We start from the raw sequence: 21,682 nt of genomic DNA on the forward strand, positions 1-21,682 counted from the left end.
TTCTCCTTCCCACACATAGACGAGATCATACGAATAGGGCTTAGGGGAGAAAAGGAGGGAAGAGGTCGTCGTGTCCCAGACGAATGCGCCCCTCATTTCTCTAGGTATAGGTAATGAGCAGGTAGCCGTATAAGAGCAGAGGTCTTGCTCGTCATGGCGCTCGATCACTCGCAGCTGTAGTTAACAGAGTGCAACGACCAGCTTGCAAACATTAAATCTACATCTAGTAACATATAATCAATCAACTCATGATACAATTCCGTCATATCCATTCCATCATCACCGTGCCCATTCCCATATCATGCCCAGGCCTTCACTCCGCAAATACAGAACCATCCGCCCCGGCCATTACTGTCATCACAGCCTCGAGTATCTTAATAGTGGCATTCGCAGCCCACGGCTTAACCCACAACTGCGGTCTGTCGTCGCGCTTGGCTGTTTGCCCCGGTCCTCTTCTGGCTACCAGGTCGTGCCAGTGTGTACTTGGCAAATGCTCGTGCCAGAGCCTTCTTGCAGCTGAGCTTCTGACTACCCACAAAGCTGTCCACCGTGACCGCAATGGCACGGTCAATATCCTGCGTTGAGCAGTATTCTGACAGTCGCATACGGCAGAAGGCTTCGCTGATTCGGATGATGGCCTCAAGATGACGCACCTGGTTTCGTTAGCATGCTGATGCACATTACAGTTAAGCATCTAGGGACATACCGTGATGGGATAGGCACCGGTAGCAAGAGATTCTCGTCGCATGTCGGCAAACAGTCGTGCAATCTTGTCCTCGTCCACGTGGTACAGCTTCGGCGAGCAGTGCTCTCGGGCGTAGAGAATATACTTCCTCAGCAGCTCCTGGGGAATCTCACCCTCCGCCTTACGGATACCGGAAGTCGCCTGGGTATCTGCTTGGGTATCGTGCTCAACCTCCATCGAGTCTTGCTCCTGCTGGCTTAGAGGATGGCTTCGGCTGTGTGATCCCACAATGAAGCGCGCCAGACGCTCATCCTCAGCTGGCTCAACCGTGTCGCGCACGACACACAAAATATCGAAACGCGACAAGATGGGCTCTGTCAACTCAACGTTAGAGGAGAAGGGAGCTGTAGAGTTGTATCGACCACCGATAGGGTTGGCAGCTGCAATGACACCGCAGCGGGCCTGCAGAGTAGTCACGATACCAGCCTTCGAGATGGAAATGGTCTGCTGTTCCATGGCTTCGTGAATGGATGTTCGATCCTGGTCGTTCATCTTGTCGAACTCGTCGATGAGGCATGTTCCTCGATCAGCCAACACGAGAGCACCACCTTCCAGAGTCCATTCACTGGTGAGGGGATCACGGCGGACACTGGCCGTCAAACCGACAGCACTGGCACCCTGACCCGTGGCAAACACAGCTCGGTGGGCCGTCTTCTCGGCATACTTGAGGACCTGCGACTTGGCTGTACCAGGATCACCCAGGAGAAGAACATTGATATCACCTCGCAGATGATGAGCACCCTTTGTTGTCTTTGCAACACCGCCGAAAAGCGACAACGCAACGGCCGTCTTGATATCGGTGTGTCCGTAAATGCTAGGGGCGATCGAGTTGATGACCTTGTCCACAATGTTGGGATCTCGGGACAGCTTGCGGATCTGATGCTCGTCCTCCTCAGTCATTCGGAAACCAGCCAGCTGGTCATGCGACTTGACGACGTTGTTGGCCTCCAGGATAGTGGCAAACACAGGGAAACCATTGCGGTTGTTGAGTTGAGCATCGTAGTTGTTGCGGTAGATTCCAGTAACTTCAATCTCCTCACCAGGCTTTGCCTTGTCGATGAGATCCCACAGCAGGATAACCTCACGCTGTCGCGGCAGTCGACCAGCAGGCACCGTGCCAGGAGACTCCTGGAGAGTAAGCTTCTGGTAGTTTCGGTAGACAGTCTTTTCCGAATTGAGAGTAAAGGGGCCCCTTGACTGGCAGCTCTGGCAGTAGGTAATCTTGACTTCGACGTTGGACTCCTGCTGGAAGGGTCCCAGAGTAACACCGCACTTGGTGCAGTCAAACTTGACATACTTGAGCTGAGGGAAGACACCTGACCGTCGAGTAACCACACCACTCACTCGCACCAAACAGTTGAGGTGCGATTGACGAAGCTGTCGTAGTGTGTAGTGGACAGGCAGATCAAAGATTCGTACGTGAATCTCGGAATGAATGCGCTCGTAGTCGGGGTAGTGAAGGAGAACAACATCCATGGCGACTTCATCAAACAGCTTGAGCATCTCTGCGGGCGCATTGGCAAGGAAGTAAGCCAAGATGGCCTTGCTCTCGGAAAGGTGCTCGTATGAAACCTCGAGGGACTCGGCGTTGATCTCACCGAGCGTTCGAATGCGGTTACCGTAGACGGAAGAACCAGATGTATCGGTGTAGGATGTGAGGAAAGCCTTGAACTCGCGCTTGATAGTTCTCTGGACTGAGGGTTGTGACACCCACTCGGTCAAGTTGGAAGCCTTGACATCACCAAGGGCCTCCAGCGACAATTCCTCAGCCATGATATCCGTGTCCATCATGTCGTCGGGATCCTCGTCGTAGTGGTGACGGCGACGCCGAGGTTGGGCAGTCAGATCGATATCGGCATCGTCCTCATCTCCAGGCAGGAAAGCAGCTGGAATCCTTTGTCTCCGTGCGACTTCGCGATCTCGTCGATTGAGCTGGGCCTCGAGTTGTCGTCGAGCAGCCAGGTCCATGTCGCCATATTCACCCTCGTCATCTAGGCCGATGCCCTCGTACATGTCGTCCTCCCTATCTCGGTAATCGGCCTCGAAGCCCTCACGGAACAGGTCGACGTCATCTTCAGCCATCTCGTCCAAGTCGTCAATGTCGTCCTGGATCTGGGCCTCCTCCTCAATATCGTCATCGTCCTCGACACCATGGGCCATATTGAACTCGGCAGGGGGGACGAGGGCATGGGGCTTGACCCCAGAGTCATAGGGGAGGCGGTATCATCGCCGCCGGTTCGCGATCGCTTGCGACTCGAGCGCGGAGCGCTGGCAGAAGGGTGTAGCGGGGAACTATTGGGGTGTTAGAAGCTGTCCCTTCACAGAAAGGGGGCATCTTCAAGGGAAAGTACTTACCTCATATTTGCTAGCCCCAATCAAGAACGTTGAGCCAAATGATTGTTGCGAAATGGTATACAGACACACAGCTGAACACGCAGAGAATTGGTGTTGAGAATGTCAAAGAGTGAGGGGCTGAATTTGCCAGGATCGATGGTTGGAAGGGAAACGAGACGAGGGGACAACGGGACCAAGTGGAGGCCAGCGACAAGGAAGCAATTTCGCGTATCACGACGCGACTTGACGCGTTAATTGATTGTGGCTGCTAAGCGCATTGGGTCGTGTACGCGTAAAGTGCTTTTGGAGGGTGGAAATTACGGACAAAAATATGACATCAGCTTTGGTCTTCATTAGCGAAGGAAGTGTCGCCGCTATTACTTCGCCTCACCAAGCTTCATCGCCTCCAACTCTACCTCACCCTCCTCCCTGTATCTCCATCACCCATCGACTCTGGGGAAATCCGCCATTCATTTCCATCGTTCCTTTCCATTTTTGTCATCTTCTTCATCGAATTTCCATCTCAATCTTCCTACAACACCCATCACCTTCCCTAATACCACAGTCGCCATGTCGACAGATCCTCCCTCAGCTTCCGCGCCCGCCCAAGACGCCCCTCAACAAGCTGCTCCAGCGCGCAAGGACAGCTTCTCCGCCAAGTCAGAAGACTCTCAAACTGCAGCCGAGTAAGCGCATGATGCCCTGTTCTGCGAGTCAATTACACTCGTGGCGAATTGTTAACTAACACTTCCCAGATTCATCCGTACCCAGGAAGCTCTTGAAGCTGATGCCCGCGAGGCTCTGCCATATGTATGCGCTTACCCGCAAACCCCCTCCCTCGACACCTTCCACTCACGCGACTTTAGAGCATCGAATCCTGCACCAAGATCCTCGGCCCTCTGCGACAAGCCGTATTCGCCTGCCTGACATGCAATCCCGCTCCCGCAAAGCCCGGCGATGACTGGACGCCCGCCGGCGTCTGCTATGCATGCTCCATCCAGTGCCACGGCGAGCACACCCTCGTCGAGATCTTCCAGAAGCGAAACTTTACCTGCGACTGCGGCACCAAGCGCATCCCGTCCACGAGCCCATGCACACTCCGCCTGAACGAGACGACCAACACCCGAGGAGTTCATTCGGAAGAGCCTGATGTGAATAACAAGTACAATCACAACTTCCGTAACCGCTTCTGTGGATGTGAGTGCGACTATGATCCTTTCCAGCAGAAGGGCACCATGTTCCAGTGCCTGGGCCTAGGAACTCACGAGACTGGCGGTTGTGGCGAGGATTGGTATCATCCGGGCTGTCTCGTCGGTATGGGACCTAACTGGTTCGAGAAGATGGAGAAGCCTGAGAAGAAGCCAGCTAAGGAGGGTGAAGAGGGTGCCAAGTTGACCACCATCTCGGAGGACAATGAGGATCAGCCAGATGCTGCCCAGAACGGTGCCCAGGAGAACGCGGCCGAAGAGGAGGAAGACGACGAGGTCCCTATGCCGCCAGGTTTCCCCGATGAAGATGCCTTTGAAGCCTTCCTGTGTTACAAGTGCGTTGACGCGCACCCCTGGATCAAGCGCTACGCAGGAACTTCAGGCTTTCTTCCCGCCGTGTTCCTCAACCAAGCCGAGCCTGCTCCCAAGACCGAAGAGGCAGTAAACAAAGACACGACGACCGCTGCGGCCGACACAACCGAGACAAGCGAAGCTCCTTCGCGCAAGCGCAAGGCAGATGACGATGCGGAGGATGACACAGAGGCCAAGCGCGTAAAGAGCGAGGCCCAAACCGAAGAGCAAGCTGAAAAGCCAGTTGAGCAGCCAGCGGAAAAGCCAGCTGCTTCCTCAGCAGAGACATCCTCTACCAATGGCACACTCCCCTGCAAGCTCAAGAACTTTCCCCCAGCCCCTGAAGGCCAATTCTCCCTCTTCCTCAAGGAAGGCTTCCGCGACGCCTTCTGCCGCTGCTCTTCCTGCTTCCCGCTCCTCAACCCTCACCCCCAACTCCTTGAGGAGGAGGAAGTCTACGAGCCGCCCTTGTCCGATGACGGTTCCCAGAACGGTGGTAACGGAGGCGGCTCTCACGGCAGTGGTAGTCTCCTTGAACGCGGTGAGAGCGCGCTACGCAACGTGGACCGCGTGCGTGCCATCGAGGGCGTTATGGCGTACAACCACCTCAAGGAGAAGCTCAAGCCCTTCTTCCAGCAGTTTGCCGACAGCGGCGAGACCATCGGTGCCGAAGACATCAAGGCCTACTTTGCCAAGCTGAGAGGTGACGAGCAGGGTATCCAGGAGGCCGGAGAGAAGGCAGCCAGAGAGGGTGGTGGTGATGGAGAGGGAGATAATCGAAAGGAACAGAGTGGGTATTGAACGATGAGATACTGATGGCGTTTGGATGATGAATTTGGCAAGAATATCAGGGCGAGCGAGGCAATGTTGGTGACGGTTGAAAGGTATATCTCTTGACGAGATTCATGTATGATTAGTGTAAACTACAAAGGGCGTGTCATAGTCATTCTAGGCCGAACAGATCACGGCATATTTGATTGCATTTTCCACCTTCAATTCTCACTTCCCTGCCTTTGAGCCTGCCTATGCTCCAAATCCCACAACTACACATACACGACCCTGCCTACATCTACAGCAAAGCCCAGTGAATATCACAGGGCCCTGTTCCAGTGTCGAGGCGTCTCTGTGAAGGTTATGACGCCCTCGTTGTTTCATAGCTACTTAGTGAAGACACGGGGAAAGACAGTGTTCGCTCAAGTAAAACTATCTCAACGGCAATGTCTCGACCCTCACCCGCCATCCAAGTCTCAAACAGTTTCACGTTACAAAGTAGTCCGCAAGATGTTCCAGGGCACAGCCCGTGGTCTTCATATCAACATTGAACCCTATCCACCCACCCCTATTGTACATTTCCATCCAGTCCTGGGTATCGCTAAATCAAAACATTCCCATTTTCATCATGCCTCACTTCACTGTCCAGTGGACCCCGTACTTGACGCTGCGCTCAGCGGCCTAGGAGGAAGCACCGGCACACCGTGTCCAGCCGCCGAGTCCTCGCGCTGCATCGCAATGCCACCCATCATGCTCATGCCGATTCCCATCCCCGGCAGTGGCAGCTGCGGCGGAGGGCCTTGGCCATCGCTGTCCTCGGCTTGACTGTCTAGCTGTTCCTGTGCCGCCTTAAGGTCCAGTTCGCGCAGACGGTCCTTCTCAGCTGGGTCAATGATGTCGTCGTCGTCACTCCAGTAAGGGTCGTCATCCTCCAGCTCTGGCATAGCCATGCGCTTCCAGAAGCGCAGTTCTTGCCTGACTGCCTTCTCATCCACAAGTCTGTTCCAGCGCGCCTCGTCCTCATCGTATTTGCACCGAAACTCGCGCAGGCTCTCGTTGGCGCGCCCCGCATGAGCCTGCATCTGCCAGATCTGCTCGCGCAGGCGGGCGTTCTCCTCACGCGCATCGGAAAGTTGTTTGCGGTAGGAGCGGTGCCAGGAGGCGACGTCGCTTACGTGCTTTGTCTTGTACTCGTGGAATTGTCGCAGAAGGTTGGCCATGGCGCTGGCGTACTGGGAGAGGAGCTTCGCGTTGGCGTCGCGGCTAAACTTGGCCTTTTCGAGGGACTCGGTTAGGAGAGAGATGAGGGCGTCGATATTCTGTTCTTGGCCTATACAATGCCATTAGCACAATGCCAGGTAGAAGAATCTCGCGTGAGGGGTTTGCGGCTACACGTACCATTGATGTCGTCCGAGGCGCCCTCAATGACTTGTTGGTTGTTCGCACCGTGGGTCCTGGCCCTGTTCCTCACTCTTCCCAGCCCGCTGACAATGTCCTCTGTAACCCGGCGGTTCTCTGCCAGCTGGCGGCTGAGCTCCTCGACCATGCCATAGATGTAGTTCAGCTCAGCCTGGTGACCCGCGGGTGTCGGCACAGGCATTCCTGCCGCCATATTCGTGCCATTCATACCGTTCATCATGGCGATATGCTGCTGCTGCTGATGATGTCCAAAAATCTGATGCTGCTGGGGCTGCGGGGGGTACTGGTTGACAGGAGCCTGTTGGTACTGCTGCTGGTACTGTTGCTGGTGGTGTTGTTGCTGCTGCTGGTAGTGACGCGCCGAGGGTGTAGAAGGCGACGGCGCAGGAGCGGGCGATGACGGCGAAGATAGAGATGGATCGTGGGGGTTTGGGCCTTGGGGTGTTGGAAAGCTCATATCTTGTCCACCCGGGAACCTGGGTCTTGAACGTTTATAGAATGGTCTTGGTGTGTTGGTTGCGAGATGGAGCTTCCGGTGTCTTTCTTTGGGTTAGCCTGGCGTTTCTAGCAGACTTTGGTACGTCCTCAAATGGACACAAGCCTCGATCGATCACTCTAACTCGCGCATTATCATTGTGCCGGCTCCACGTGAGCTACAGCCAACACCATCAATGGTCATCACCAACACACAGGCAATGATACTCAGTAACAGTCCAAAAAGATGCGTTTCTATGCTAATTTTACTTTTCCTCTTGACTTTTTCGTTTCTCGCATGCTATCTCTTGCTCCACACATTTTGAAAAATCCAACGCCTCATGATACTCCGTAACCGCATCTCACGAGAGACTCATCTTCGCTAAACGAGTGACCGAGCAAGGTAGCGACCGTCACAAAAACTGTATAGAAATGTCGTGTCATGTACTTCGTTTCGTCGTTGCCGTGCATTGCACACATGTCATAACCGGGAAAGAATGCTCAACTCCTGTCCACCTCGATCCTTTTACTCGGGCGTGTCAACCTCCATCCTGTCCTCTGGAGGCTTCGTCTCCACGGCAATTGTGTCCTCGATCTGCGACGTCTCATGTGTCGACATGGACGCCGAGTCCTTCTGCTCCAAGGCTGGCGGAGGTGGTCCGCTGCTACTCGGAGGTCCCCCCATCCCATTGCTGGCAGATAAACGATACTCGCCGTCAGCCTTGCGCTCAATGATGCCTTCGTCCAAGGCCCACTGAGCCAGAAGGCTGTCAACGCCAAGCCTACCCCCCTCGCCCTTCTCCATGTGCCGTCCCACATGTTCCGTCCATTCGTCCCAAGATGAGGGCCCTTCAAAGACGCTTTGACAGCCTTGTTTTGGGCAAGCTGAACGCTGAGGCGGGTGACGCCGCTGGACAAGACAACTTTGCTGCATATCTTTGACGTGGGTGTCCCATTCCGTCTGGATTTTGCTGTCGCCCTTTGCGATAGCCCGCTTGATTTGGAAGGGCGCGTGCATACGCCGCAAGTGCTGCGTGAACAAGTCTTTTCGGTTGAACTCGTTTCCTTTACCGTCTGCGGCGCTCTGCGGACACGAAGAGCAGCGGTAGTATTGCAGGCACAGATGCTGCGAAGCAATGTGTCGCTTCCATTCGTTCTTTGACCCAAATGTGCTTGTACAGCCTGCAAACGAGAATGCGCATGGGAATGGCCTGGTGTGAGCGGCAGCAATGTGCTTTCTCAGCGAGGAAGAGTCCTTGAATGGCGCATGACTGCAATGGTTGCAACGTGTGTCTTGTTTGGGCAGTGAACGACGCGGCGCCTTCGCTGTCGGGTTCGTGCTTCGAAGTGACAGAGGATCATCACCAGTAGCCTCATCGCCATCGTTTTCGGCTCTTATTTCAGGCATTCCGTCGGGGAGAATTGTTCGAGGACGGGGTGCATGCTGGGGCGTCTCATCGCTCCGGTGTCGAACATGGCTCAAGGCCTTCAGCTGCTCTGCGGCCTCTTGCATCTCTGCCGAGTCTTCGACATCATCCTTAGCCTTGGGTCGTGGTCCTGATGAGTTGGCATAAGTCGCCGATGTAGGGCTTGCTTGCGATCTATAGTCCTTCCGTTCAACAGAGCCCGGCGGATCTCTCGTGGCCGAGGAGTGATAGGCGTGTTCGTGCCCGTCGTCACGGCGGATACGCGCGGGTGTGCCAACCGCATGGTCCCTCGCTTCGAGAAGAATGCGACCATCCTCGACTTCCTTAGCAGACGGTTTGATGCCAGAAGAGCCAACCAGTCTATGGTAAAGATGAATCATGTTGTGGGAACTTATGTACCCCAAGAAACAGCACACCTTATCATGCTGCACCACGTTCCAGATAGAGTGCGGCATGGAAATGAGGAGCATGGTGGGCGGGCCCAAGAACATGCCTTCAACTGCAATCTTGTCGCCAAGAGGTGGTGTGTTGTGCAGCCACTGTGAGAAGAACGACATGTCCGGGCTTGCGTCGCCAACGAATGTGGTACAGACGAGAACACGGTGCTCCTCGAATCGGAGGTCGACGACAGACTCTGGGTCAATCAGTTGCTCTTCACGATCCCGATTACCCTGTCCATCCGTGTCAAGGCCATTCTGCGAGCCCGTGCGTGGCCTAGAAGTCATCGGCGCGAGGCTGAGACTTTGGCCCTTCCCAGGAGTAAGCGGGATGAAGACGGGGTGTTGAGAAGATGGAGAGTTGGCCGTGCTGCCGTTGGCTATTCGTGGAGCTTGGCTTGATTGCTGTTGCTTCAATGATAACACTTCCTCGTGTAGCCTCTGTGCCGTGAAAGGGCGGCCAGTGTTAAGCTTGTTCAGAGCCTCAACTAGATTGGACGTGAAGGAACGCTCCGAGCCGTCAGAGGGACTACGATCTGAGGTGCATGCTGCAATGGCTTGTTTAACGCCATGGCTACCAGCCATGCGAGGGTCCGGGACAGAGCAGGTATCAAGCAGCAAGAGGATATCCGACTGGGCATCCTCAAATAAGCAGCGGACGCCATCCCACTTGAGCTTTGCGGCATCTTCCCGAGCATTGCTATCGAGAGGCTGTCAGAGGCAGGAGGCAAAGCACATCTGAGAGAATTGCCAACTCACCAAGCCCAGTAGAGCTGGCCATCGGAGCCCACGTAGCCGTGGCCAGCATAGTAGATGATGAGAAGATGGTTGGCTCGGGCGTGCTCGAGGAAGCTCGCCATCTGAACCCCAAGCTTAATGCTGGGATTGGGCACGGTGGGAATATGCCATCGCTCAGTGCGAAACTTGTACTGCTTCTGGAAGACTTGCTCGAGGGCGGCCAAGTCCTCGTCAACTGACTCATCTTCTTCCCACCTTAGCAACAAGACGGAGACGTCGGTGTAAGGGTGACGCTCGGTCTGCCTCTGGATAAGCATGGCCGCATCTTGAAGATGACGGGCGAAGGATTCAAAGTCATGGCGCTCTGACAGAGGGGCAGGAGCAGGGGCCTCCTGGACTGGATAGTGTTGTTGAGGCTGATATCCAGGTCCTATTAGCAAGAAGTAGATGCATAGAGCTAGGAGGATCAAGAGCTGACCGATTCGTGGGGGTACTGGGAAGGCTGAGGCTTGCTGGGAGGCGTGGCATTGACCTTGGGGGCCAGCTTTCGCTTTTTGCTCGAGGGTTCCATCGACAGAGAGGGCAAGGCTGCGAATTGAATCGAGGTGGAGGCTATCGTCAGCAGGTAAGGTCGTCGGTGATCATTGATCCGAGGTCAAAGTCGGGAGCTGCGACCGAGTCGAAGGCAGGCCCAGCAACGCAGAGATGGCGGGGGTTGAAAAGATTCGTCTCCTATCAAGTTGGTTGGTGAGAATGGAGGAAGCGGTGTAATTGGCAGACGTCGACGAAGCGAAAACAGAAGTCGATGCTACTTTACGACGCGGAGAATCGAATCGGACGATACGGTACGAAGAAGGGCAAGGGGACAGCAGGACAGAAGGAGAACACCAGGAGGGAGGTCAATGGAGGAGAAACAGAAAAGGAGCTGGACTAGGCCACAGAGAAGCAGAAAGTCGCCGTCTCAAGGAACAAACAAACAGAGAGGAGAGAAGAAGAGAAGGGAAGAGGGAATAAGGCTGGCGCAGGCTGGAATTGGGGGGCCCAAGGCTCGGCGAGGCTGTCGCGGCCTAGGCCAAGTATGTAGACGTGTGGGGTATTTGGTGGTCTACCATTGGCGGATAGCCGAGGGGAAGATGGGCCGGGGCTTTCCTCTCAAGGTGGGGACAAAACGAACAGGAAGGCGAGAAGAGCAATCGGACCAGAGCCAACGGAGAAGGAGCGTGAGCGGAGCAGCTGCTCTGCTTCGAAAACAGACGCACAGTCGGAGGGAGGGGCGGCCTCCGCCTTCTCGTCAGCCTCTCTTTGGACCTTGTCACCTGTTGTGAGCAGAGCTGAGCTGTTCGCCTCGCACAAAAGGACCACCACAAAACCACAAGCAGCGTACAAAGCAAGGCCTCGATCAAGACTCACTTTTCTTATGTCTCTTGTCTCCTGCCTCTCAGCTGGTTCTGCCCGTCTCCAGTCTTAGCTAGGGGTCGAATTGACGGCTGGAACCAGAGATTGGATGACTGGCTGCTTCACGGAGAGCTTGATCAACAGAGGAGGAAGAAGAGGAGACGGCAACATGCCAGAAGGTCGACATTATTTCTGTACGGCTGCACAACTCATCCACAGCTCGCACAGCTCACTCTCACACAAGACTCGACACAGCCGGCTGATTACGGCTCTTCAGCCAATCCGAGCCTCAACCTGCCCTTTTTCCCCTCCATCCTCACCATCACACGCACCGGCAGACTCGCAGAGACGCTACGAGGAACCCAGACCCAGCATTGCCACGATCCGGGGGCAGCCCTGTGTGGGCCGCGTCTTGGGCCCGGAGGGTTTTCTGTGGTTTTGGCTCTAGCTGGTCGGCTTTCAAAGTTTCAGCAGCGCCCGCCACTCAATCGTCTTCCCAACAGTCACAGCTTGTCGTCTCTTTTGTCCATCTTGGCAATTGTCCTTGATCAGACTCGAGGGATGGCATAAGATATCGAAGCCAAGGGCGATGTCGCAGTGAGCTCTCGAAGTGGAGTGATGGCGCACCCCTCCTCAACCCCGGCAGGCCTCTTGACGGCGGGCGACAACTTGTCAAGACGGCTGTGGACAAGTGCAGACGGGAGACGCTTAGTGGACGGCGAGGAGGAGGCCAGAACGCGAAACGGCCGGGTCGGCGACGAATTGGACGAGGTGGCACAAGAGGGCCGGTCGGCAACCTTGCCCTAGACACGCGCTACGGTAACACTGACTGCAGATGCACAACTTGTGTTGCCAGTCGTGAGAGGCCATGGGCAAGGTGCATATCATGCTCTCTGCCAGACGCAATTCGGTGAGAGGTCCAGCCTGTCTGAAACCACAATGACCCAGACCTATGGTCATGAGGCCAGGTACGGCTGCAGAGGTTGTCGCATAACATGGCTGGCATCCTGCTGTACAAAGAGGTGCGCCAGCATCTGTGAGATTCAGCCAAAAGGCTCGGCGTGGGCAGGGCTGACACGTTGTAGCGAGGAGCAGCTACGAGGTAAACACAAGGTATCCGTACGGCGCGATACCTGGGCTGGCATGTCTGAGAGATGCATAGAATCAACCGATGGCATCAACTTGGGTGCAAGCAGGTGGAGACTTCGTATTGCTCTTGTCTGTCTGCCCAGGGAGGATAAAAGCTGACGAGTTCGCCGTGGCTTCCGCTCGCGACATGATACCCAACTTTCTCTTGAGAAATCTGACCATGGGAAATGCCGAAGGAATGCTGACGAGTTTCCTATCCATCCGAAGTGTCAGCCCGTGAGGCGGGGTGAGCGGCGGATACGGCAACTGGCTGTGCCTTGAGCCGCGCCGCGCCAGCCTGACGTTGGTGAGCAAAATAAACACACAACCCGATAGCGAACTGAACCCTTGCTTGCCGTGTTCCACCAAAGCATGTCTTGATTCTAAGGCTAAAACACGCAGCTCTTTGTTGAGTTGACTCGGTTGTGAGGCAGCCTTTGCTCAACATCGACTATCCCGGCACTTCAACTCCGTACGGGTCCGTCTACAACTCCCAGGTTGTTCGATGGAGGCAAACGAAGATCTCGTGGACACTTTTGCGTAGCATAGACGGGCTCCCTCATAGACACCAAGGATTCAGGATTCAACCGCCTCTCCTGGCCCTTGATAAATGTCGCGTCCATCCATTGACCCCAAAAATGACGAGACAAGGCTCGGGTCGCGGTAGTGTGGCGAAGCACCGCCACAAACAAACCCGCCGTTCCATCCCCGTCCACAGGCGGACATCCAATCAGGAGCTTCAAGACATCTCGTAGCACTCGGTACTGACAAAGTATCCCTACCCTCGGCCTTTCTATTTCCACGCAACAAATCCCATCCAGTCTTTAGGGAAATCCCAGCAATGGAGGATGCATCTAACGACGGACCTGCCCCTTCCCGTTGTTTCCCCCTTGTCGATCACGGATGCGATCGATCTTTGTCTGCGAACCACGGCGTAGAGACTCTTTAGTGAGAGGCACGAGGCAAAAAGGCCAAGTCTTTTGAGGCCCAACCGAGCGGACTGCAATCATGTCAAGGGCCTTGATACGGAGAGACGAACGAGAGCCAAGACCGACGAGCCTACACAGCCACTCTCCTCCCGTCTCGTGTTCTCCACAAACCACATGAGATTTTGCCTGCAAGATATCTCGGCATGCCAGTTTGGTTCGCTGCCCACATTCACGGCAGTTTCAGACAAAGATGTAGCCCACACTCAATATCAAACTGAATTCTAGAGGCTTCTCTTCTTGGACCACCGTCACCAATCAGTCTCATTAGTCGTGCGGCAAGCTAAACAACGGGCGCTACTGTCAAAGAGCTGTCACTGAGAGAGGTCCAAGAGCTTGAGCTTCTGTACCAGTTCTGTACCTTCGCTGTAACTCAGAGAGCTACAGGGGTCCAGGGGCGCTAACTGTCCCATGGTTCCCAGCGAGCTACCCCACTGAAAATAGAGTCTCCGGGTTGTCCGCTCACTGTTGCGTCACGGCTCCCAGGATCCCTCCATCGACCTGATCCAAAAATGGGCAGGAGCGGGGCTCACTGCGTTACGTAGTGCTCTGTCACTGACGGGAAGGATCCATGGAAGCCTGCCTGCCCACCTTAAGCCCAACCAAAGAACGACTGCAGCTCCAACCAAACTCGACTTCTCCAACAAACACCCAAGACTCATATCTCAGCGCACGAGACGTGATCAGGCCCATTGTCTCTCAGCGCACCATTCACCTGATCTCGGCTGTCGTTCACGTTCACAGCGATCACTAAACCCTTACTACGCCCTTAGCGCGACGTCGTCATCTTTGACAGTCATATCAATAATCTGCCCCTCGAGAGATTCTAGTTTACCGGGCGCAAAAGCGCATACCAACCACCTTTCCGCACCCATGGATTCTTATGGGGTCAGGAGGAAAGACACAACCAAGGGGCCTCCCCTTCGAGTTCTATCGCTCGGTAAGCGCCTCATCTACCACCTTGGAGAGCCCTTTGCTAACCCGCGCAGATGGAGGAGGCGTCCGCGGTTACTCGATCTTCATCATCGTCCAGGAGCTGATGCACCGAACCTTTGTCGAAATGGAGGGTCGCGCTCCCAGGCGACACGAAATTCCCAAGCCATGCGATCACTTCGACCTCATCGTCGGTACTGGCACCGGCGGTCTCATCGCACTCATGCTCGGCCGACTGCGCCTCGATTTGGAAACATGCAAGGAGCTCTACGTGCGCCTCACCCGCATGGTCTTTGAGACGGACAAGACGATTGCTGGAATTCCTTATCGATCGACCCTCTTCAAGGCCAGCAAACTTGAGGAGGCTATCAAGGCTGCAGTCCAGGAACATACTGTCAAGGAGAGGGAGGGCAACGACGGGAGTGAATCTGACCTCGTCAACCCGCTCAGCGCCGCCAGCTATTCTAGCGCCGGCGCTCCGCGCCGAAATCAGAGCAATGCCAGCACTATCAGCTTCAGTGCTCGAAGCCCCGCCGCCCAGATGGCTCATCGGCCAGCCTTCAACTCGAGATATGGCGATCCCAACGCACGGCTATACGACCACAGAGAAAACCGCACCAAAACGTGAGTTTCCAAGACTATTTACCACACCAGGACAGCAATCGCTAATTGTTAACAGTGCTGTGACGGCAGTATACAAGGGTTCCCCGCGAGGCTCGCCAGCCGCCATGCTACGATCCTACGACTCCCGAAAAGAACCAGCCCCCGAATACGATTGCAAGATCTGGCAGGCTGGCCGAGCCACCTGCTCTATCGGTCTCGCGTTCAAGCCCATTACGATCGGCCAGTCGGTTTTCCATGATGATGGTGCGGGTACATTCAACCCTAGTCCCGAGGCGCTTGACGAGGCTGTGGTCAACGAGTGGCCTGGGCGCGAAGTGGGCGTCTTCGTCAGCGTCGGTACCGGACGTCGACCTAGAGGCAGTGACGCAAACTCTCAGATATGGTATGAAGGGTTCCTGGGCGATTATGCTGATGCACGAAGAAAGTTGATCGCAAAGATCGAGAACTGCGAAAAGATCCACGAGTACATGATGCGGGAGCACCTGGGGAAGCGTAATGTCAGCATCGACGCCTACTATCGCCTCAATGTGGAAGTCGGAGTAGGCGAGTTCGGTATGAACGAGTGGACCCGACTGGGTGAGATTAGCACAGGGACACGACGATATCTGTCGAGGGAGGCGGAGCAGAAGATGATTCAAGGCGTCTCGTCAAAGCTCGCCAAGATCCACAGAGCCAAGCTGCGTCACGAGCGAGCGCCCCAGGGAATTCCGGAGCTGGTCAAGTCAACGTCAAGCACGTGGGAAACACCACTGGCATTTGAACTCCCCGGAGATATTCCTACAACGGTTCCGCTCCCTCACAGCCCGGCGAGCCGGTCATCGTTCGAATCCGGATCAGATAACCTACAAATCCACAGCAGCAACCACGCAAGCTCCCCTCGAGCCTCCAACGAGCGCATTCGCCCGGGGACATCTAACTCGCACAACTCTCCTCCTCTGGGTCCTCGTGTGCCCGGAAACCCAAGCGCCAGCGCACCCAACCTTCGGCCTGAGGATCGTCTTAATGCTTCGTTGCCGCCGCCGCCCCCACAGTATCGAGATACATCAGGGCAGGACCTGATTGCCATCATGAGCCCTGACGAGCATCCTCGGTCGCCACCAATGAACCACACGATGCCAACGAGAATTGAGCCTCCGCCGCTGCCACCAAAGACACCGCTCCCGGAGAGCCAGCAGCAGCAGGGTGGCAGACGGCCTCCAGTAGTCCCCCTCCATACCCGGTCGATGATGACGAGCCACCACCCGTGAACATGGCTCGCAAGCCCGACTACAGGGGAAGATGAAGTTGCTGAATGATGAGATCTACGTTTTTGATACGTCTTGTTTCACGAACAAAACTGGAGAGATGGATTTTTCTTGAACCCCTCGACATGCTTGGGTCCGGTCGAGATAGGATTTAGAGCCCCGACAGGAATGGCGTTGAGGTCGGGGACACGACATGATGTTTTTTTTTCTGTTTCTGCACAACTAGATACCACCTGGGTTTCTTTGCCGCGAATTTGAAAGTACATGATTGAACGAGATGGAGGATGACAATCGGGCTTCTTTTGTATACCACTCGGCTACCTACATGAATATGACATGAACAGTGTGCGCTTTCTCATGATAGAACAATCACTCGAGACTGGAATAGTACGATGTGAATCCATAGACAAATCTGTAAAATGCTATGAATAGTCCTTCTTTCTCTATCATGCGCGTTCCTATGTATAATATGACTTGTAAGCGAGTCTAAGATCTTGATCAGCATCTACGTAGCGATTCGTCATGAGCCGAGCGTCCCGCAAGTCGTACGCCAGCATGAGATCCGTGGAGCAGCAGGCGCCTACTGCGAGCCAGGACCAGGGTGCTGGGTTCCATTCAGATAGCCAGGGGCTGCTCCTCAGTCATAAGACAAGATGGAATTTTGCCTGAACTGCACGACACCTGCAGCGGGATAATTAGGTGCGTTTTCCTAGTGGAGTTGTTCCAAGGGTTCGGCCGCTACTGATAGGGCACTCGGGGAGATTGATGGGCTCGAGGCATACAGTAGTAGCTTGAGGCTTTTTGCTGGTCGGCAGTTGAAGCCGAGATGGGCAAGCCGGGTTCGAAGTGGTAGTTTTGCTAGAGATGTTTAGTGGCTTGAACTGGTGCGGTTGTTCATAGGTGCTCGAGCCTAGATGAGACGCTGGTCGTTGAGGTCGTGGATCGGCATGACGGTGAGTGCCGTTCGGCAGTGGTGTTTGCCGCCCGTGTGTGTGCCCTTGCCCCGCCAAGGCCAAGACGCTCATTCTTACATGCAGCAGATTCGGCGTCAGTCATCAGGCAGCCTATGCAGTGTGGGTTGAAATAAGAATATCCAAGCCTTGTTTTTCATTTTTCACTGTGACCATGTGTGTTTTCCCTAAACATGATGACAAGAAACAGCATAATCTGTTCAAGTGATAAACCCAAGCTTGCTCCGGAGTACCTATTCATCCATGGCGGACCAGGAAGTCCAGATCAGCACACGCTAGGTAGAGATGAGGGGAGCGGCACTCTCCGTGGACCCCGACAGGACAGGGTCCAGAGCTCCCAGCAGCTCTCAAGCCTCTTTTTCTTTTCACCTCTGATATGTGTGATGAAAGGGGTCTTTTACAGCATGCTACGCAGTTTTGGGCAAAGGGTTATGTATCAGATAGAGTGATGATTTGGGTCTACTGCAACCTAGAGGAAATCTAGATTCCCGCCAACTCTGTGAGTGAGGAAACAATTCGAGACAACAAGGCTACAGTTCCTTCACTTCGTACCTACCTCTCTAGGTAAGGGACTCATTGATCAGCTCACTCGCTGGTTGGGTACGTAGAAAAACGTCCGGCTTATCTCCCCATCGGCATCCACGACGTGACGTGTGGCCCTTGCCTTTTTTTTTACCTTTCCACTCATTCAAGTCGAGCTACTTTCACATGGACGACAAGAGTACAATCTGACTGGAGCTCTCCTCATCGCGCGCGCTTCCATCGCTCCTTGGCTAAAGCAAGGCACCCTGTCTACCTCGGTGGGCAAACACCAAGGACCTACAGTAGCTTTGCCTGCCCGTGTGCTTGGGTGCAGTAGCATTCATTCTGGACTCGCGGTGGCTTCCCCTCCTTGGAGGTTAGCCAAGACCTCTTCCCCCCCCCCGTGTCGTGTCTTCAATTGCCGAACCCGCCCTGTCACTGACGGATGGAAGCTTGGGTACGAAGTTACATCCGATCCTGTCTCGACGCCCAGACTCTCCTTTCATCCATCCCGTCCTCACTTTCTCCCTCACTCAACAACAAAGTCTCTTTTGCCGGTGCCATCTCGCATCAGAATCACAAACGAGTTCGCTCCCCAGTTACACGCCAAGCCGAGGGGCACAACGGCCAGGGGCACCCAGACGTCATTGCATCGTCGTTGATCGACCGTGGGGGGAGGGACAACAAGCTTTGGAATTTGTCACCTTTCTTTGTTCCCCTTTGTGCGCCAAATTTTGAAGCACCAGCAGCCCCGGGGGCCCCGAAAAACCTAGAGACCTTGTTATTTGCGACGCTGGGAATTCGATTTTTGGAAGAAGGGTTCCGGACACGAACTTGATCAGAGAGTGAAAGAGTGTGTGGACGACTTCAAGCTTGCATCTTACACCGGAGACGCACCCCGTAGGCAAGCCAACGCGATCTTGGGGAGACACGAACCAACAACACCTTTGACGCCCTGCAGCAAGACCCCCCAAAGCTCACCCAAGAGCTTCAAGCAGCGCCACCATACACGCGACTGGCAACTGCTCCGATTCCAGCTATCCCATCTCCGGCCTGGTGAGCCGCCTTTGCCGCGTTGATCTCTAGCCAACATCGTCCAGACTTGTTCTGCTTGAGCTTCTGGTCCTCTTCCATGCCGACTTGAACGCCGCCGCCGCAACCTGACCTGACGTGTTTCTTCATCAATCTCACCACGGCTCACTCACGGCTGGTTCATCTACCCGTATCTTCCATCTTGGGACTCATCAGCGCGCCGCTTTTGACTTATCACCTCGCATCACTCCCGCCGTTGCCTCGCATGAGCCACCACCGTCCTTGGCATCCGCATCTGACCCAGGAACAGCGCCTCGATCTCGACCTGGTCCATTCCTGCCGGAGCCTTGGCCCGCCGTCAACCAACGACTCTATCTAACACTTTTCTTGAACTCTTGTCGCGCGTTGCATTCATCTTTGACAAGACAAACACGACTTTGTACTCACTTAGGCGAGACCACGCTTTGATTCCTCGCTTCCACTATCTACTCCGAGCTCTCCGACTCCCTAGTCTTGAATATCCCGGTGCCAAGCCCGCGACCCGGTCCCGCGTCACAGCCGGCACAACGGCGACGAAGCGGCATCATGCCGGGGGGTGGAAGCCATGCAGGGGCAAGCCGGCCGCCGGCGCGCTGAACGCCAGACGTCATCATGCACCGAATGTCGTCGCCGGAAGCAAAAGGTACCGTCATTTCTCACTTTTTCGGCTTTGGCCCTGTCCCTGTCAGATCGTTTCGGCGCCGGATCGTGTAACTCTTTCCTTGGCTCCATGTTGTTGTACATGTCGGCAACCCAGCTCGTGATTCCCTGATATCTGCACTTGTCCGGCAGTTGTACCGATACGATATTCTGCTTGTCCCTGCATCTTGGAACTAACTAGTCTCGCCTCAGTGTTCACAAGGCCAACCGTGCACAAACTGTCTTCGCCGATTTCCCCAGCCCATCTGCGAATACAAGGTCAAGTCCTCAAAAAGGTGAGTTATACTTGACTCTTCTCTAGGTTTTAGCCTGGGTGCTATTCTCTCGAGCGTGCTCTCCCCTAGTATTGACGATCGAAAGGCTAACGCCATGCTCCTAGATCTTCTCCCCCTACCTACCTCCAGAAACCACCTCCTGCGTTAGCCGTGCGACAAGGACCATACGCTCACTTGAATCCTGCCGATGTTCAGGAAGCCATTATCAATCTAGAGGATGCCTTGTCAAGTTCTTCATCTGGCAGCTCCGCTCAAAACCCCCATTCAAAGATCAGCGCCTGGGTTCCGTTCAAAGTTGTCTCCAAGGAGGTTCAAGATGAAGACGAAGCCATACTCAAGTCACTTCAGGTCATCGTGGAACACCGTCTAACCTTGGCTAACCGTATCTATTTGGACGAACGAGCCGAGACCACAAAGGCATTCTTGGCGCACCACGAAGGACGGCGACCTGTTGGATTGCCAGTCGAAGGCTCCATGGAGCAACTACGATTATTGCCAATGGAACCTACTAATCTGAACAAGGAGTTGGTACGCATACGTAAGTTTGATCTTTGCGGTACGCTTCCGTGGCACGACTGACATTTCCTGATTTCAGACCTCCAGCTGCTATGCCGCTTCAAGTGCTCTGTAGATGGAAACCCAGACCCAAGCAATGCCTTCATGAAATACTGGGTTCCCTGCTGTGTGCAAGACCCGCTTCTTCTACAGATTGTTCTATTCACATCGTCATGTTTCCTCTCAGAGACAGGACACATCCCAAAGATAATAGCAATGATGCACAAGGGCAAGGTGTATCATTTGCTCAACTCACAGCTTCGAGACGAGGCCAGCCAAACCAGCGACGCGTCAGTTCTCGGCGTCGTACAAATGGTTGCTGATTCTTGGTATTGGGGCGCCACGGCTGATCTCAAAGCCCACATCAGAGGTCTGAAGCAGATGATCAGAATGCGAGGTGGCCTAAGTCAGCTTGGATTGCATGGATACCTGGCCAAGATGATTATCGTGTAAGTTGATGCTAACATTCAGAGGCATGAGCATCAGCTTCGTGCCTCAAGTCTTGGTTGTTCAGGAGCTGACCCGAGATAGTCACGACGTTGTCATGGCACTTGCCCACGAGATCGATCCATGCATCTATGGTCATCCTGGATTCACGTTCCAGGATCCTATCATGGTCCCCTTCAAGACAGCCTTGAATACGCCTCTCATCTTCGGATGGCCCACATTCCAAGGATGCTCAAACTCTTTGCAACTCCACCCAAGCACAGCTCAGATTCTTGATGACATGCGTTATCTGTTTGACGTTGTTCTATCCCTGCCAGAATTCCCCAGCCCGGAGGAACTTGACAATGTTGTAACAACAGCTGGTTGGGTTCAGGACAGGATATCTGACCTTCCAGATGACGCTCCGTCCCGACGATCACCAGAATATCGCACACCTTCTCGATCAAGCTCTGTCGAAAGCCCGGCAAAGTCACCAGGTTCCGCAAAGTCCGACAAGTCTTCCCCGCCTGTTGAACTTCCAGATATGATGTATCGTGTCGTCCGATTAACATCACTGATCTGGGTTCGGTCAATTCTCAACCGCTCTCCAACCAGCACAATGTGCTCGGAGCGCGATGTAATGATAATCTGGGGCTCAGTGTGGCAGGCTGGTCTACCCTGCTGGCAAGCCGTGATCGGCATCTTTGTGTGGATTATACTGGCGCTTGTTCCCAGCTGTCACAAGACACCTGCTGGTCGCTTCATGAAGACGCTGATGGTTTCCACTTTCATGTCGATCGGGGTTGACAATTGGCACATCGCCATGGATATCACCAGGACCGCTTTCAAGCTGCAAAGATGGCTTGCAGGAGGCAGGATCCAAGCAGGCGAGAAGGGTCTCAGCGGAGGGGAGACTGTTGTGGACAAGTACGGATTTGTCATGAAAGAGATCCTGCCAGAGATTCAGCTCCCAACCGACGACGAATGA

The 21,682-nt window shown here is 54.5% G+C and overlaps 6 protein-coding genes across 6 annotated transcripts; 3 read left to right on the forward strand and 3 right to left on the reverse strand.

Annotated features, from left to right (window-relative positions):
* Positions 1-401: 401 nt before the first annotated feature.
* Positions 402-2,905, reverse strand: MRS44_008596 (uncharacterized protein; the record flags this gene model as incomplete). Its single annotated transcript, XM_046278558.2, has 2 exons — positions 402-653; positions 707-2,905. The coding sequence occupies 2 exons, from the start codon at positions 2,903-2,905 to the stop codon at positions 402-404; spliced, it is 2,451 nt and encodes an 816-aa protein (XP_046132051.2).
* A 744-nt stretch (positions 2,906-3,649) lies between these two features.
* Positions 3,650-5,439, forward strand: MRS44_008597 (uncharacterized protein; the record flags this gene model as incomplete). Its single annotated transcript, XM_046284084.2, has 3 exons — positions 3,650-3,765; positions 3,835-3,889; positions 3,946-5,439. 3 exons carry the CDS (start codon positions 3,650-3,652, stop codon positions 5,437-5,439), a joined length of 1,665 nt encoding a protein of 554 aa, XP_046132052.2.
* Positions 5,440-6,047: 608 nt separating this feature from the next.
* MRS44_008598 (uncharacterized protein) lies at positions 6,048-7,285 on the reverse strand (the record flags this gene model as incomplete). Its single annotated transcript, XM_046269608.2, has 2 exons — positions 6,048-6,739; positions 6,808-7,285. The coding sequence occupies 2 exons, from the start codon at positions 7,283-7,285 to the stop codon at positions 6,048-6,050; spliced, it is 1,170 nt and encodes a 389-aa protein (XP_046132053.2).
* A 543-nt stretch (positions 7,286-7,828) lies between these two features.
* Positions 7,829-11,829, reverse strand: MRS44_008599 (uncharacterized protein; the record flags this gene model as incomplete). The annotated part of the gene is made up of 5 exons (XM_065620993.1): positions 7,829-9,866; positions 9,926-10,516; positions 11,079-11,212; positions 11,632-11,755; positions 11,807-11,829. 5 exons carry the CDS (start codon positions 11,827-11,829, stop codon positions 7,829-7,831), a joined length of 2,910 nt encoding a protein of 969 aa, XP_065477065.1.
* Positions 11,830-14,286: 2,457 nt separating this feature from the next.
* Positions 14,287-16,217, forward strand: MRS44_008600 (uncharacterized protein; the record flags this gene model as incomplete). Its single annotated transcript, XM_046281191.2, has 3 exons — positions 14,287-14,353; positions 14,403-14,970; positions 15,026-16,217. 3 exons carry the CDS (start codon positions 14,287-14,289, stop codon positions 16,215-16,217), a joined length of 1,827 nt encoding a protein of 608 aa, XP_046132055.2.
* A 3,173-nt stretch (positions 16,218-19,390) lies between these two features.
* Positions 19,391-21,682, forward strand: MRS44_008601 (uncharacterized protein; the record flags this gene model as incomplete). The annotated part of the gene is made up of 5 exons (XM_065620994.1): positions 19,391-19,462; positions 19,631-19,713; positions 19,818-20,251; positions 20,309-20,717; positions 20,800-21,682. 5 exons carry the CDS (start codon positions 19,391-19,393, stop codon positions 21,680-21,682), a joined length of 1,881 nt encoding a protein of 626 aa, XP_065477066.1.

Source organism: Fusarium solani, assembly GCF_023522795.1.
Source record: "Fusarium solani strain SB1 chromosome Unknown bctg00000005, whole genome shotgun sequence".
In the NCBI taxonomy this organism is placed as follows: Eukaryota; Fungi; Ascomycota; class Sordariomycetes; order Hypocreales; family Nectriaceae; genus Fusarium; species Fusarium solani.